The 15,638-nt window shown below is 43.2% G+C and overlaps 1 protein-coding gene across 1 annotated transcript in view; it reads left to right on the top strand.

The window, feature by feature from the left end:
- Nucleotides 1-15,638, top strand: part of ESPNL (espin like) — a 39,243-nt gene that overhangs the window by 21,376 nt on the left and 2,229 nt on the right. Inside the window, 3 exon segments of the mRNA XM_054983904.1 lie at nt 13,366-13,453; nt 14,585-14,661; nt 15,007-15,204. Coding sequence (XP_054839879.1) covers nt 13,366-13,453; nt 14,585-14,661; nt 15,007-15,204 — 363 coding nt within the window.

Raw genomic sequence — 15,638 nt, 5'->3', positions numbered from 1 at the left:
TTTGACACACCTTCTGGCAATTTTCCAACTTCAGCTGGGGTTGGCATCTGTTCTGCCTTGCCAGGCAGTGTCTTGTGTTTACGCACATTGAAGAAGGCGTTTATGATAGTCCATATTCATAAACTTCCCTTTCAGTTTGAGGGCAGGTCTGACTGCTAACATAAAGGGAACCACCACATGAGCAAACCTCTGAATATCAGCGGTAGGAGGGAGCACCCTTGCCTCTGTGCCCTGCTTGATGGCCTTCCAGGGCAACTGGTGAGAAATAGGATGTTTGGTTAGGTGGACCTACGGTCTTGGCCACCAGGGCACCGCTTATATTCTTATGATGTCCAGCTTTTGTTTAGGGTTTTTTTGGGGGGGGGGTGTGATTAGTTTGGCACTAGCACGAACATGGTATTGATAACTAGGAGTGAAATGAAAAATATTCTAGTCAAAATCTGAGACACTAAAGAAAACATTTTGGAAAAATGTGTGGGTTTTGCAATGGATGTGCTTCATTTTGTCTTTAGGAAAATAAGAGATTTCTATATCAGTTCAGTTAACCTGAGACAGGAAGATGCTTTTAAAGAAGTCCATGCTTCCACATCTGCTATGACAGTTTTCATCAGTATTACATTAGGCAGCACTGACATGACACAGCCTGCCCTGATACTTAACAAAGTGGGACTCAGTGACTTAAATGAATACTGGGCACATCTTGATTTATTTAATCTAAAATTTGTGCAGTTTCACTATAGCTACAAATCAGCTGGAAATGTGGTGTGCTCAAATCTCCTGTACAATGGACAGATAGATCTCCACAAATCACATCTAAGTACTTAAAACATTATGGCTGTTTTCATACTATTTATCTGTTCCCGGAACATTGCGAAACATCGCACAAAAAACGCGGAAGATAGCGTCGTCTTGCGAGAGTTTTGCGTGATGTCACGCAAAACTATTGTGAGAAGACGCTATCTTCCGCGTTTTTTGTGCGATGTTGTCACCCTGCACCATTTACCTGAATGTAAACTGGCTCTTCTGGTTTGCTAATAACTCTTTATATTGGGGGGGGGGGATCCTGTGCCAGGGCTAATAGCAAGGGTTTGGGTGGAGTTAACTCTCCATGCCCCAGCATTGTGGCCTCAATCCAAATCTCACATATATGTCCACAGCTGATTTTAATGCATAAAAAAACAAACATATCTAAGAAAATTATCTTGCTGCTCAGAATTGTTCCTTCTTTCCTTGTTGTCTCCACAAGGAATGCAGTGTGTTGAAACACACCAGGAGGAGCTGAATGAATGGACAGTTTTGCAGTATTCCTTACTGCCATCTGTCAACATTTTTAGGAGAAAATTCAGTTTTTATTTTTTCCGAAAAAGTACAGCAATTTTTCATAATTTTGATACAAAACTTTAAAACACACATTTAGGCGCACTACATGCCTTGTCTGCTGTACATTACATTATATATAATCAGATGAAGTGGAAATTTTTCCCCAAGACCGTGTGGTATAGTGACTAGAACATTGGGAGACGTGTTCAAATCCCCACTGAAGCTTCCTTGGGCCTGTCTTTCTCTTTTAGCCTCACCTGCTTCACAATTCTATTGTGAGGTTAAAATGGAGAAGGAAGAACCACGTATGCCACTGTGAGGTCCTTACAGGAAAGGAGGATAAAAATGCACCAGCCTAATATATTCCCAATGAGCCTTGAGCATAAAATAATGCCCAGATGTGACAATTTATTCTCCCTCAGCATTTGCAGGTGTTCTGTTTTTTTCTGTAATAGTTCCTCTGTATATAGTTGTCCGTGTACAGCTAAGCTTTGCTCACTAATGGCCTTGGCTAGAATTACGTGTTCTTTTCAGGACCTTTGACATTCATGGTTTGATCCTGTTTCCTCTTTGCAAGCACAGTCTTTGTTCCCTCATACGCTGTTTGCTTCTCACATTTGTGAGATATCCTTATAGCCAAGGTGGCAGCATTTTTTCTATTGGAAGACAACTGCAAGAATCATTCAGTGTGCCAACTCCTGTGGTGCATTCCTAACAATGCCTGCTTCTGGGTCCATGGCATTTTCTCCTTCCCTTCTTCGTGCTTGGAGCTGGAAGTGTCTCAGGATCCATCCCCATTTCTGATGCAGATTACCCCATATATAAAAAGTTTTTAAATTAATACTTACCCAGCCATATCTTGAAGATCTCCAAATAAGGCAATAGCATCTTGTTTCACTGATGGTTAAAGATCTCTTCCCAATGCTCAGGAGCATTGGAGCTTGGGTAACCCCAAATAGTTCTCTTAGGGCAAACTCCATGAAGGGTTTCCATTCATCAACAAATGAATGTATTGGCTTTTTTCTAATCAGTGAAGTAAGCTTCACTTCACTTTTTCTAATCAGTGAAGTAAGCTTCACTTCATCTTAGCCAGTTCCATCAATTCTCATCTCCCCCCACCCCCAACAGCACATTTCATTTCACAAATGTTTGCTTCCCTTTTTCACCATGCAACAGCGCCACCCACTCTCAAGGGAGCATGCCCAAATGGTGGATGAGCGGGGTGGGGAGGGGGGACTGCTTTGGGTGCACTGGAGCCTGGACAGCAGCAACACAAGGCAGGGCCTTCTTGGAGGTGGCACCAAATTAAGGAATTCAACCCCAGGAAAATTCACCTGTCCCTTCCTAATGCCCTCCATTGTGGGCAGAGTCGAATTCTTCCAATTTTGAGCATATAGTAGTCTCACTGCTGTAATCATATATAAAAAAGTGCTGGCACTTTTTTCCAACTGAAAGTCCATCATTCCCAATAAAAATGTAACAGGTTTCAATTGAATTTTAATCTTTAAAATATTCTGTATTAATAATTGCATTTGTTTCCAAAAGGTTTTTGCTGATTTACAAGACCACTACATATAAAAGAACGTTCCTCATGTTGAGTACATTTCCAACATACATTCAACATACCTTTATACATTCTAGCCAATTTCTCAGGCATCGTATACCATCAATACATCATCTTATACAAATTCTCCTTATGACTGGAACTTAATGTAAATTTCAACCCTTTATTTCCCCGTTGTCCCATTAATATATCATACCCAAATGACTGGGGAAGGCAATGGCAAACCACCCCATAACAAAAAGTCTGCCAAGAAAAAGTCATGATGCAACGTCCCCCCATGGGTCACTAATGACTCGGTGCTTGCACCTTTACCTTTACCTAATCATACATCATACAAGTTTATACATTTTTGTAATAACACGTTCATCATTTGTACATAATTTTGTCTGAAATTCAGTCTTTAATTGATCAAAGTCATATTGTCTCTTATCTGCTTTAAATCTTTATTGCATTTTAATTGGTAAATGGCAGCTATAGGGGCCCCTGATTTGCTCCATTAGTGGAACAGGTAAGTAACGTGTGTGCACGTGCGTGCGTGCGCATGTGCCATCAAGTTGCAATCGACTTATCGACTTATGGTGACTCCAGCAAGGGAATTTCATCAGAAAGGGAATTTCAAGGCAAGTGAGAAGCAGAGATGGTTTGCCAGTGCTTTCCTCTGCAAAGTCTGCTTTGGTGATTTCCCATTCAAGAACTGACCCTGCTTAGCTTCTGAGAGCTGAGAAGATCAAGTCTACCATGCTGTCTTCTCTCCAAAGTAACATATAGGCACCATATATATTTCCCCCAGTGGTAGAAACAGCAGCTCCAAAAGGCCATTTTAGCGTGGGAAAAATCAAAATAAAGACATAGGGCCTGTTCCCAAGGACAGAATTGTACATTAAGTCAGTTGTATAATTTTAAAAAAATGTAGCAACTGCTGCTACACCTTGTGGGGGAAGAAGATTTTGCCTTTCCCCCTTCCTACAGTTTTCCTTTTAAGAACTACTGCCACTAAGCTGCCTTTATCCCTGCAATAAAAAGCTTACAGTACTTACCAGGGAAAAAATTAAAAACCTCTCTTACTCAGTCTTCCTTTCAAGTCACAGCCCTAGTGACTGTAGGCAGAAAGAATCATGGATGAGAGCACCATGGCACTTAAGGGGAGTTTTGAGGCACTGAGCATAACCCTCAAAGATGTCAGGAGCAACGAGAGAGTGATGGGGGGAGTCATTGAGCTGCTGGCTGGAGACTTCTGGCGGCAGACTCTGCCAGTAGTCCCAAGGGGAACCCGAGCTGCCAAGGTTACCGTGTGTGTCAAGGTGTTGTATCTGTGGCCCCTCATCAGGAAACTTTCACTAAGAAAGAACACGAGGGTCCACTTGAGAGATGAGGTGTCCACTGGGGAATTCTCTGAACTTCCACTAAAAATAGGGGATGGAGAGTATCCCGAGTCCAAAGGAAAGGTGACCATCCCTGCAGGCCTGGGCACAGTAGTGATGACTCTAGCAGACCTAACAACCACGATATGCCCTGATATCGTCACTTTCATGGAGAAGTCCATGGACTGGCTTTACAAGCGTGCCATTCTGACCCCCCAGATTGACAAGGCTGCCATCATTAATGAAACACAACTCCCTCAAAGGGGCAGAAATGGAGTACAGATCTGTGGACTCAGTGGTGCAAATGGATGATGTGGGTCACTACCCCGTGGAGTTCCTCAACATGCTCAACCCTCTTGGTTTCCCAGACCACAAGCTTCTCCTCAAAGTGGGGGCTTCAGTGATGCTGCTCCAGAACCGCAGGTGACCCAAACTCTGCAATGGCACCAGACTATGAGTGAAAGCCCTCCACAGGAACATCACTGAGGCCACGTTGTTCACCAGCAGTGCTTGGGGGGAGTCTGTGTTCATACCACGCATACCATTCATACCATCAGATAACCTCTTCGAGTTCAAGAGACTGCAGTTCCCCCTCGAGGTCTGCTTTGCTATGAAGGTGAATTGACTTGAGGGAGGACTGCTTCTCAGTGAGCTCACCCAGCAGGCTGGTGATCATAGCACCTGAGGGGAAAACCACCAATGAGGTCTACAAAGAGGCCCTTCAGTAGAAAAAAAAGGTTGTACGTATTTTTCACTTTATTTATTGTTCTACAATCTTTTCTTTTTAAAATCTCTTCAATAAATGTTACATTTCAAAATTCACTTCATCCGTTTTTGGCATCAACACGCTTCGCTTTATCCAAACACCTTTGTGAAGCTTGGGTACTATGCTATTATATTACAAAACCAACTAACCTCACAAACCAAAAAATGTTACATACCCATAAGTATTATAACTGGATTTAAAGTAGTTACATACCATAGCGAAGCATGGGTATCGAGCTAGTCTCTCTATATAAAGACAACTGTCCTGACTGACTCATCAACGCCCAGCCCAAACCCCTGGACCTACGTTTGCCAGCCTCCAGGTAGCGGCTGGAGATCTCCCGGAATTACAACTGGTCTCCAGGCCACAGAGATCACCTGGAGAAAATGGCTACGTTGGGGAGCGGACTGTATGGAATTATGCCATGCCAAGGTCCTTTCCCTTCTCAAACCCCACTTTCTCCAGGTTTCACCCCCCAGATCTCCAGGAATTTCTCAACATGGAGCTGGCAACCCTACCTGGACCTAGAAATGTGAAATTTGGGCAGGATGTTCCTTTTGTGATGTAGGCGCTCACTAAGAAGGGATTTTAAGAAATTCACTCCCTAAGGGGGTAAAAAGGGGTCAAATGTGTTTTGCCATAGGGATACAGCTTCCCTGTGTAGCTGGCAGGGTCCTCCCCCCCCCCGCCAACTGCCACTCTTCCCTGAGGTCATTTGCATATGGAGCCTTGATTAGTCATCTCTCCAACATTCTAAAGAGTATATACTTGCTATTGGGAGTCACTGAATGTCTCCTAAGGTAAAAATACACCTCCCAGTCTAGGGTTGCCAATCTCCCTGTGGGGCCTGGCTTTCCTGTGTGGCTGGCAGGTTGATGGGTCAGCTGTGGAACAGTGTGTTCTGAGGTAAAAATCAGGAAAGGAAATCCCTATAAAATGGGAATTTTATAAAAGTCAGTATGGCAGCTGAGTTTTTAAATGTTCATGGTGAGATGGTACACAACATTTCTAGGGGCCATTTCAATGCAAACCTCTCACATGAACCTGCCAAAGGGTCCACCACACCACCCCTCCCTCAGTCCAACTTCACCTCACACCTCTTGCAACCATCACCTCTTACTGCCGCCAAGAATCCTTCTGGCAGATGTCGTGCAAGATAGACCAATGCTAAAAAGAGTAAGCAACTTAAAGACAAGCTACAAGTGACGAATTACACTTGCCTGGCAAGTAAACAGACTCACTTGTATTCCTCCCTGTTCACTTGCCATTCACTTGCACTCTGGAGAGCAAGTGAATGGCAAGTGAACAGGGAGGAATACATTTGAGTCTGTTCACTTGCCAGACAAGTGTAATTCATCACTTGTAGCTTGGCTCTTAGAGATGCGGCAAGGAAATATGCATGTCCTGCTCCTGTGGTACACCAAGCAGCAGTGGCCAAGTACCAGCAAGTCCCGAGTCCAAGGGAAAGGTGACAAGTTTGGTGTAGTGGTTAAGAGCATGGGACTCTAATCTGGAGAACCAGATTTGATTCCTCACTCCTCCACTTGAAGCCAGCTGGGTGACCTTGAGTCAGTCACAGCTTCTAGCTCTCTCAGCCCCACCCACCTCACAGGGTGTTTTGTTATGGGGATAATAACATACTTTGTAAACCGCTCTGAGTGGGTGTTAAGTCATCCTGAAGGGCGGTATATAAATCAAATGTTGTTGTTGTTGTTATCATCATCAGCTCTGCAGGCCTGGGCACCCCAGTGACAACCCTAGCAGACCTAACAGCCACGGTATACCCTGATATTGCCACTATCAGGGAGTAGTCCATGGACGGGCTGTGCAAGCATGCCATTTTGACCCCAAAGAACGACAAGTCTGCCATCATTAATGAAACACAACTCCCTCGAAGGGGCAGAAATGGAGTACAGATCTGTGGACTCAGTGGCGCAAATGGATGATGCGGTCCACTAACCTGTGGAGTTCCTCAACATGCTCAACCCTCCTGGCTTCCCAGCCCACAAACTTCTCCTCAAAGTGGGGGCTCCAGTGATGCTGGTCCAGAACCGCAGGTCACCCAAACTCTGCAATGGCACTAGACTACGAGTGAAAGCCTTCCACAGGAACATCATTGAGGCCACATTGTTCATCAGCAGTGCTCGGGGAGTCGGTGTTCATACCACACATACCATTCATACCATCAGATAACCTCTTTGAGTTCAAGAGACTGCAGTTCCCCCTCAAGGTCTGCTTTGCTATGATGATCAACAAAGCCCAGGGGCAGATACTGAAGGTGGCAGTAATTGACTTGAGGGAGGACTGCTTCTCACATGGGCAGTTCTATGTGGCCTGCTCCAGAGTGAGCTCACCCAGCAGCCTGGTGATCTTGAGGGGAAAATCACCCATGAGGTCTACAAAGAGGTCCTTCAGTAGAAAAAAAAAGGTTGTATGTATTTTTCACTTTATTTATTACACTACAATCTTTTGCTTTTAAAAATCTCTTCAATAAATGTTACATTTCGAAATTCACTTCATCAGTTTTAGGCATCAACATGCTTTGTTTTATTCAAACACTTTTGTGAAGCTCGGGTACTATGCTATTATACTACAAAACTAACTCAAACCCCCCGCAACCCAAAAATGTTACATACCCATAAATATTATAACTGGATTTAAAGTAGTTAAATACTGTAGCGAAGCACGGGCATCAAGCTAGTCTATATATAGAGAGAAAAGTGTCCTGACTGATTCATCAACGCCCAGCCCTGAACCCGGACCCGGACCCAAAGCCCAGAAACATGAAATTTGGGGAGAACATTCCTTTCATGATGTAAAGACTCACTAAGAAGGGATTTTAAGAAATTTGCCCCCAAAGGGGTTAAAAAGGGGTCAAATGTGTATTCCCAAAGAGATACAGTTTCCCTGTGTGGCTGGCAGGCTACTGCCTGCTTGCACCCCCACCCACTGCCAATTTAGCCACTTTTCCCTGATTGGGCCTGCCCTTCAAGGTCATTTGCAAATGCAGGCTGATTGGGGCTCACAACATTCCACACCTCATCCTCCCACCCCGAGACAGATGGAACACAGAGGTCATATGTGTACGCGGCCTAACTGGTCCTCACCTCCCACATTCTAAACAGTATGCAGTTGCTATTGGGAGTCATTGAATGTGTCCTGAGGTAAAATGCGCCTCCCAGTCTTCCCCTAAAAGTTCACTAGTGTTGCCAATTAAACAAAAAAACCACAAACTAAAAAATGTTACATACCCATAAGTATTATAACTGGATTTAAAGTAGTTACATACCGTAGCGAAGCATGTGTATCAAGCTAGTCTATATATATAAAAACAAGTGTCCTGACTGACTCATCAATGCCCAGCCCAAACCCTTGGACCTAGAAACATGAAATTTGGGGAGAACGTTCCTTTCATGATGTAAACACCCACTAAGAAGGGTTTTTAAGAAATTCACCCCCTAAGGTGTAAAAAGGAGTCAAATGTGTTTTCCCAAAGGGATACAGCTTCCGCATGTGGCTGGCAGGCTACTGCCTGCTTGCGCCCCCACCCACTGCCAGCTCGACCACTCTTCCCTGATTGGGCTAGCCTTTCAAGGTCATTTGCATATGCTGGATGATTGGGGCTCACAACATTTCACACCTCATCCCCCCCAGAGACAGCTGGAACACAGAGGTCATTTGCATATGCAGCCTGATTGGTCCTCACCCCCACATTCTAAACAGTATGCAGTTGCTACTGGGAGTCATTGAATGTGTCCTGAGGTAAAATACACCTCCCAGTCTTCCCCTAAAAGTTCACTAGGGTTGTCAACTCAAAAAAACCCCCCACAAACCAAAAAATGTTACATACCCATAAGTATTATAATTGGATTTAAAGTAGTTAAATACCATAGCAAATCACAGGTATCAAGCTAGTTATCTTATAACTTCAAAAACCATGCAAAGTTATCTATATTTGAAATATCTTCTTATAGTATATCAAAATAGTTAGTTCTTTCTTGCTACATTTTATCTTAACATAGTCTATGTAAGATTAGCGATTCCAAGTTTCTCATACATATGAATATCTTTGGCCCTCAACCAATAACCCCATCCTTGAATCATATCTTCACTCCTGTGAAGTTAGATATTCGTGCCATTCTAAGGCACTCTGTGCTCCTGGACTTCAATAACCTATAAATACGGGTTAGACTGATCTTCTAATCTATGCAAAGCCATACAACTGTATTACTCTCCTGTTTCATGCCGCTCTACAAGGTTGTTTTATTCTAGGATTCTAGACTCTCTTCTTGGCGTTATCTAGCTAAGGGGCCCACCTAGCTCTGTTTCTGTGTGCAAAGACATCTCCTTCTATGATTTTCTTTGTCAAATCTAGCAACAGTTCCACTATATTTCTAGCTCTATTTGTGACAAAGGTATAATACCATAGATTCTGTTCTCCAAAGCAGCGATTTCCTCTAGGGGAACTGATCTCTGTAGTCTGGGGATAAGTTGAAATTCTATGAGATCTCCAGGCACCACCTGGAGGTTGGAAATTCTAGGGTGCTATGGCTCCAAGTTTGTGTCCTGCCTGATGGAGGCCTGATGGCCATCTCAGAGGTCAGTGCTGAGGACTCCCTTGCAGGCTCTGGCAAAGTGGCCTCCGGTGCAGCTGGAGCATGGTCAGCAGGTACCTGTTCCTTATAGGCCCTACGTGGTCTCTTCAGTCCTCCTTAGCCACCAACCTCAGCTCCTGAGGCTCCTCCTCAGAGGGCTTTGAGTCAGAGACACTGGTCTGGTTGGAGGGGGTCATGACACAGTAATTATCTCCCTGACCCTTACTAATTGCTCTGAGTTCATCCATCTCGTGACTCACTATTTTATTCTAACCTCTCAGTTAAATTACACTTTTGTAACCTATCCCTGTCAATCCATTATATTCATATATAATGTATGATAGCTACTTTGTTGAAAGAAGTTGTTCATGTATGTAAATCTATTCTGAGGAATCTGGGAGAGGGTGGGAAGCAACTCAGCTTTCCCTGCGTGCTTGGGAAAATGGAAGGCAACTCAAACAGTCCTTGGCGCTCATCCTTCTGACCTCTGCTGCTGGCCATGAAGCTGGAGCATTTAGTAAACTGACCCTAAGAGGAATCTTCTTGTTTGGTTTCTGCTAAATCCAGCCAAAATCTTTCTTTTGGTTCAAAAGTCATAGCTTTTAGGAAAAGCGTTGAAAAAGAAGGATGAGGGCAGTTTGGGCAGCAGAGGAAGCCAAGTGTATCTGTCTTGTACATCTAAAAAGGCTCTAGTCCCTTAGCACAGCCCTGCTACTTGATGCCCAGCCTTCAAATATTAATACCATGCTAATTGTGACTCCCTGACCTCCACCCTTTCTACTGCTGGCATTTACCACACAATGCGGTCTCTGGCTTCCTCCAGACAGTAGGACTAAGGTCTCCAGTTTCTTCTTCCATTACTGGTTATTATCCACTGCTTGGTTAAATTTTGATCTTCTTAAGGACTGGATCCAATCAGAGCAGTATTTATTCATCTTCTTTTTTGAGTTCCAAATGAACGCTGCAAGACACAGAGGTGGCATGATTGGTATGTATCTTTTTGAACAATTCCATAATTTGTGTTGTCATTTATGATCAGAAGGGCTGTAGCTTACAAGACATTTAATGCCAGAGTGTATGGAGCCACCTGCTGCTAGTGGTGGGGCTACCTTTTTGGGAGTTCTTTCAATCCTCAGCAGGACTAAAAATCTACTATTGCAGTTCTAAAAATGTAAGCTCCATTCAGAATGTTTGAGTGTCTTGCACTCAAATTTTTCAGCGTAATTGTTTTTGGGTTTATTTTCTGGAATGCAGATTGTCTTACTGAATTGGAATCTTCCAAGATTAGAATCTATGTTTCTACCACTTGAGATGAATATATCACAATTAGTTGGGAGGCTAGAATTAAAGACATGTTTGTTAACTATTTTATGATATTTTGGTTAGGATGCATTTTTGTAGTAAAGAATGAAAAATAAAATGTTCAAGATGTTCTTTTCATGACAATAGGTAGTTTTGGTTTAGCAAATTGCTAGTTAATGTTTCCTTCCTTATGTCAAAAAGACACCTGTATAGAAGTTCTGTAATATACATACATATTTAAATTAAATAGTTAAATGGCAGAGGATTAATCAACTAAATACCGTTTAACTGGATGACAGCCCCAGGACTGACTCAATGCTCTGTGGCACCAATGACTCCCCACCCCCCCCACCCTAGCGTAGTCAAGGGCCAGAATACAAAAACTGCACATCTACGCAAGATATTCCCCACTGCCTTGTTTAGACAACTGCTGCCCTCTTAGCCAGATTTTATCTGTACCTAAGCATGGGAACATGCCCTCCGCGTGCCAGAGTTTTAATAGCCAAAAACAGCACCAAGTGCGCTCACATAGAGAATTATGAGATCAGCATCAGCAGAATGGAAAACAGCGTGCCAGCTAACTTGCATTGATGTAAGCAGGAGGGTATCATAGCTAAAGTATAGGATTAAGCTGTAAAACAGATCAGCATGTTACATTGTGCAAGAAGTATTTGTTTTGAGTCCATCCAGAATGGCTTCCGAGTGGCTGCTATGTTCATTATAGAAGTCTGTTATAATTCACAATGGATGACATCACTGCTCAGACACGCACTTCTAGGCAGGGGGAAGGGGAGAAGGAATCTAGCAGTTTAGATCCATGCAAAAGATGGATGATTGAAACTCTGTTTAAAGGTTTACTTCCGTGGGGATTTCATGAAACAACTTAAGTTGCAGTTTTCCACAGAAAATATTCATTTTTTTGTGCACTCAGCAGCGAAACCAGAATGAAGTGTATTTTCATATTTCCACACAGGGTGGTCAGCAATCTGATTCTGTTAGCCAAGGAACCAAAGTCAAGAGAGGCAGGACACAGGACATATATCTTAAACCAGAAGTTAGACAAGATTTTCCACTGATATTGAGGGATGACACCACAAGTCTAGAGAATGGTCAGGTAAAGGTTGCTCTCTTGTAGTTTTTTGGAGGGTGAGGGGGTGGGGTGGGGTCCCATCATCTTATTATGCCACAGATTTCTCAGTGAACCTGTTCCACAGTCAAACTTACCTTGTTTGAAATTCACATTCAGGCCGTGAGCTTATCAGGAATATGTTCAGCTTACACTGAGAAATTCAAACTGCTGCCAAACAAGTTTGCAGCTGCCTGTTGGTCAGAAGTCAAGTTATAGCTGATTGGGCACAGCTCGTGCTGGAGAAAATGCAAAATAGCGCGTTTTCTCGTGCGAGTTTTGCGCAACATTGTGCAAAACTCGCGTGAGAAAACGCGGTATTTCGCGTTCGCCCCAGCACGAGCCGTGCCGTTGCGGCATGGAGCGGCAGAAGGTAAGCAGTCTGGAAACGGCCCTGGAAGCCAGATTCTGATCCATACACATCCTTCAGCAAAATAACTACACAATGAAGTAACAAAGGGGAAGGGAAAGGGCTAATTTTCTTCCCTCCAAGCTGGGCAGTGATAGTAACAATGCTTTTCATCTCCCCACTGCAAAAGGGAGAGGAGAAAGAGCTGACTTCTCTTCAGCTAAGCTTCTGCTTCCCCTCACCCCCTAATACATTTGCTAAATTTCAGCAAGTTTGGGAGGCAACAATGTTTCCAGGATGGGAGATCAGAAGAACCTAACTTCAAACTGAGAATTGGCTCCTGATTTCTCACCCACCCTCAACTCGTTGATGATTACAAAGCAAAATTTCCTTAGCAGGAGATCAAAAACAGATTCCAGCTTATGCTTCATCAGATGGGAGTCAGCTCCTGATGGCTGCAAGTAGACTGTGAATGCACCCAAACAGGCTGTGAACAGCCAAAGAGCCTGTTGATTAGTTGGCTGCCTGATCACCAATGGAGCATGAGAAATGGGCCAAAGTGGCAGGTGTTCAAGCATTCCTAACCTCAAGTGCCATGCGATGACCTTTTCAGCTTAAATGATGATGGACTACTTCTCACTACTCATGTTGCTGGGCTATCACAGATGGAAAATTCAGGGGTTTGCCTCACATCTTAAGGGATGTTGGTAACAAATCAGGAAGTAGAGACTGGCAATGCCACCCTAATGCCTTCTAAACTTATTGAGGGTGTAACTCTGCTTAGGATGGCACTATGGTGTCTTTCATTTCAGACTAGCCCCCAATTACTGCAGAGACGCAGAAGCTGCTGCTAACACATGGCTGTGTGACTCTGTAGTTTGACATCAAAAGGGAAAGAGCAGAAAACTTTTAACATAAAATAATTATTTTTAACTTTCAAAGATGAAATTTCTAAATACCTATTTTGCCTTTTTGGACCCAGCAGCCCATGAGACCATTTCAGACCCATGTAAATCATACATCAGGGATGCAGAAAAAAGAAATGAGCAACAGTTTCCAAAAAGCAACTGGTGAGTGGATCTTCCCTAGAAAACAAGAGTGCACAAACATGAGTGCTGGCTGGGCACTCCTGCAAGTCCAGTTGGAGATGCTCTAGCAGGGAGGTGGCACAGAGGGATGTTTATGGTGTGGGCAGACTTTTACTACTCATGATCGTCAGGGTGATCTGCATGTCACACAGCCCAGAGCTGCTATAAGCACCCTTGGCATGGTACCATATGCTCAAGAGACGAATCTCAGTTCCCACCTATATAACTTTGGCCTAATCAAACTGCTTGTACAGGCCACCTTACTTGCAGCCAGGGACAGAGTATTCATTGGACGTACTCTTCCTTCTCACTGCACCCTCTATCAATGTCATTATTTCCTCAGTTGAAAAATTGGATATGCATTTAATCTCTGAAAGCATCAAACCCTGGTCCTTGGGTTACATTTTCACTGACAGTGTTATCCTATGCAGAGATATGTCCTTCTAAATCCATTGAAGTCAGTTGGCTTAGAAAGGTGAAGTTCTTCAATGGACGTAGAAGGGTGCAACTCTACTGGGGATTGCACTGTAGTATTACTGTCTTGGAAGGGAAATGAAAATGAAATCATCATTTCAACATAGTATTTGCCAATGTGGTCTCCTCCACGTTTGAGGGCTAGGGCAATTTTCCCATTAAAAAAGAACCTGAGCTTGCATCACATCCTCCAGTGCTTTAGACTTGGCCCTTGAAATGGTTATTTAAATTCGACTCAACAGCAATGATTACTTAGATGGCTCATTATCATGCGTTACTGATGTTCAAGACCCTGAGCCTTGATTATAGGTGGTGTCTTAAAGGCCCATTTGCTGAAAGCTGCAAATCCCAGGTTTCATTAACCCATTTGGATGTACTTATATAAAGCATTTCTCTGTTAGAATGGTTAATAGTGGATCTCTACATTTGTTTCATTTCATCATTAAAGGAAAAAATTAACCCGTAGAACAGAAATGTTTAGGGTTACCCATGAAGGATGCTAGCATTTCTTAAGGTTTCAGTGTAGAACTTTGGGTTGATATTGTATTGAAAGTCATACTGAGACTTGATTCAAGAGAAAGGCAGGTTAAAATGCAATTTAAATTTTAAAAAATGTATGTTTGTTCTTTTTTTTTCCAGCTCCAAAGATCTGCACCAAAGCTCAGGAATCCAAAAAATTGGTAGCTGAACTAAAGATCAGTAAATCTCTTCAGAAGGCCAAGATCACAGCATTGTTTTCAAACTCTGTATGTTGTATGCTCACACAACCAGTGCTTCTTGCTTTTATATCCCTTTGCCTTCTGCATGATCTCCTCAAGGGATCTCCTCCATCCAAACCTGTTTTAAGTACTACTTCACTAACTCTTGTTATGTTGGCCCTGATCATTCATCTGACGAGGGACCAAGCTAACCCTCACAGTTGAAGTCTCAGCTTTTTGCTCTAGACAGCCCCACTTTAATTACTTTGGGTTTGCAGCTTAATGGTTTGAGGATCAGTCCTGACATGCCCTTCTTTAAACTGAGGTAAAAGTCATTTACAAATGCAGCTATCTTCTGTGCAGGGAGAAAAAAGAGAGCAACCAGATATCACCAGACCAAGTACCCTCCTCATAATGCTGGATGAGCTGGGAGCCTCAGACATTGATGCTCTTGTGCCTACCCATGATGAGCAAGGTTGTTCCATCCCAGAGTGGAAGCGGCAGGTGATGGTGAGGAAATTGCAGGCTCAGCTGGCCTCTGAAGAAGGAATGAGCAGAAAGGTACTGTACTAAATTAACAGAAGGGAAAGTGTCACTGCACTGCCTATCATATACTGTGTTGAGCGTCAGACTTCCTTACGGCTATTTATTTTATTTGATACATTCTTTTTATTAAAATCCCAGTACTTCCATTTTAATTATTTCATTCCATATCCCTGCAAGGGGAAAGCCTTTTTTTGGTTCATTTTGGTGCAACCATAAATCTAACTTGACTGCTTAGTTATCCTAGGAACAGACTGACAAATCATGTATGCTTTGTCTCTTTTCGTAAACACATCTTGCTCAGTAAGCAGGGGTGGATAGGTGGGTCTGCAGAGGCCTGGATAATATCAGGATATCAGCCCAGCTAGAGGTGTGCCTAGAGTTCACAGAAAATGCTCTGGCTATCCCAATCTAGACTACAGTTCAAATCACAGAAAAGACCTGTGTTTCAC

Source organism: Eublepharis macularius, chromosome 6, assembly GCF_028583425.1.
Source record: "Eublepharis macularius isolate TG4126 chromosome 6, MPM_Emac_v1.0, whole genome shotgun sequence".
Classification (NCBI taxonomy): Eukaryota; Metazoa; Chordata; class Lepidosauria; order Squamata; family Eublepharidae; genus Eublepharis; species Eublepharis macularius.
Note: the sequence above shows the minus strand (reverse complement) of the source record. Positions and strands in the feature narration are given on the sequence as shown.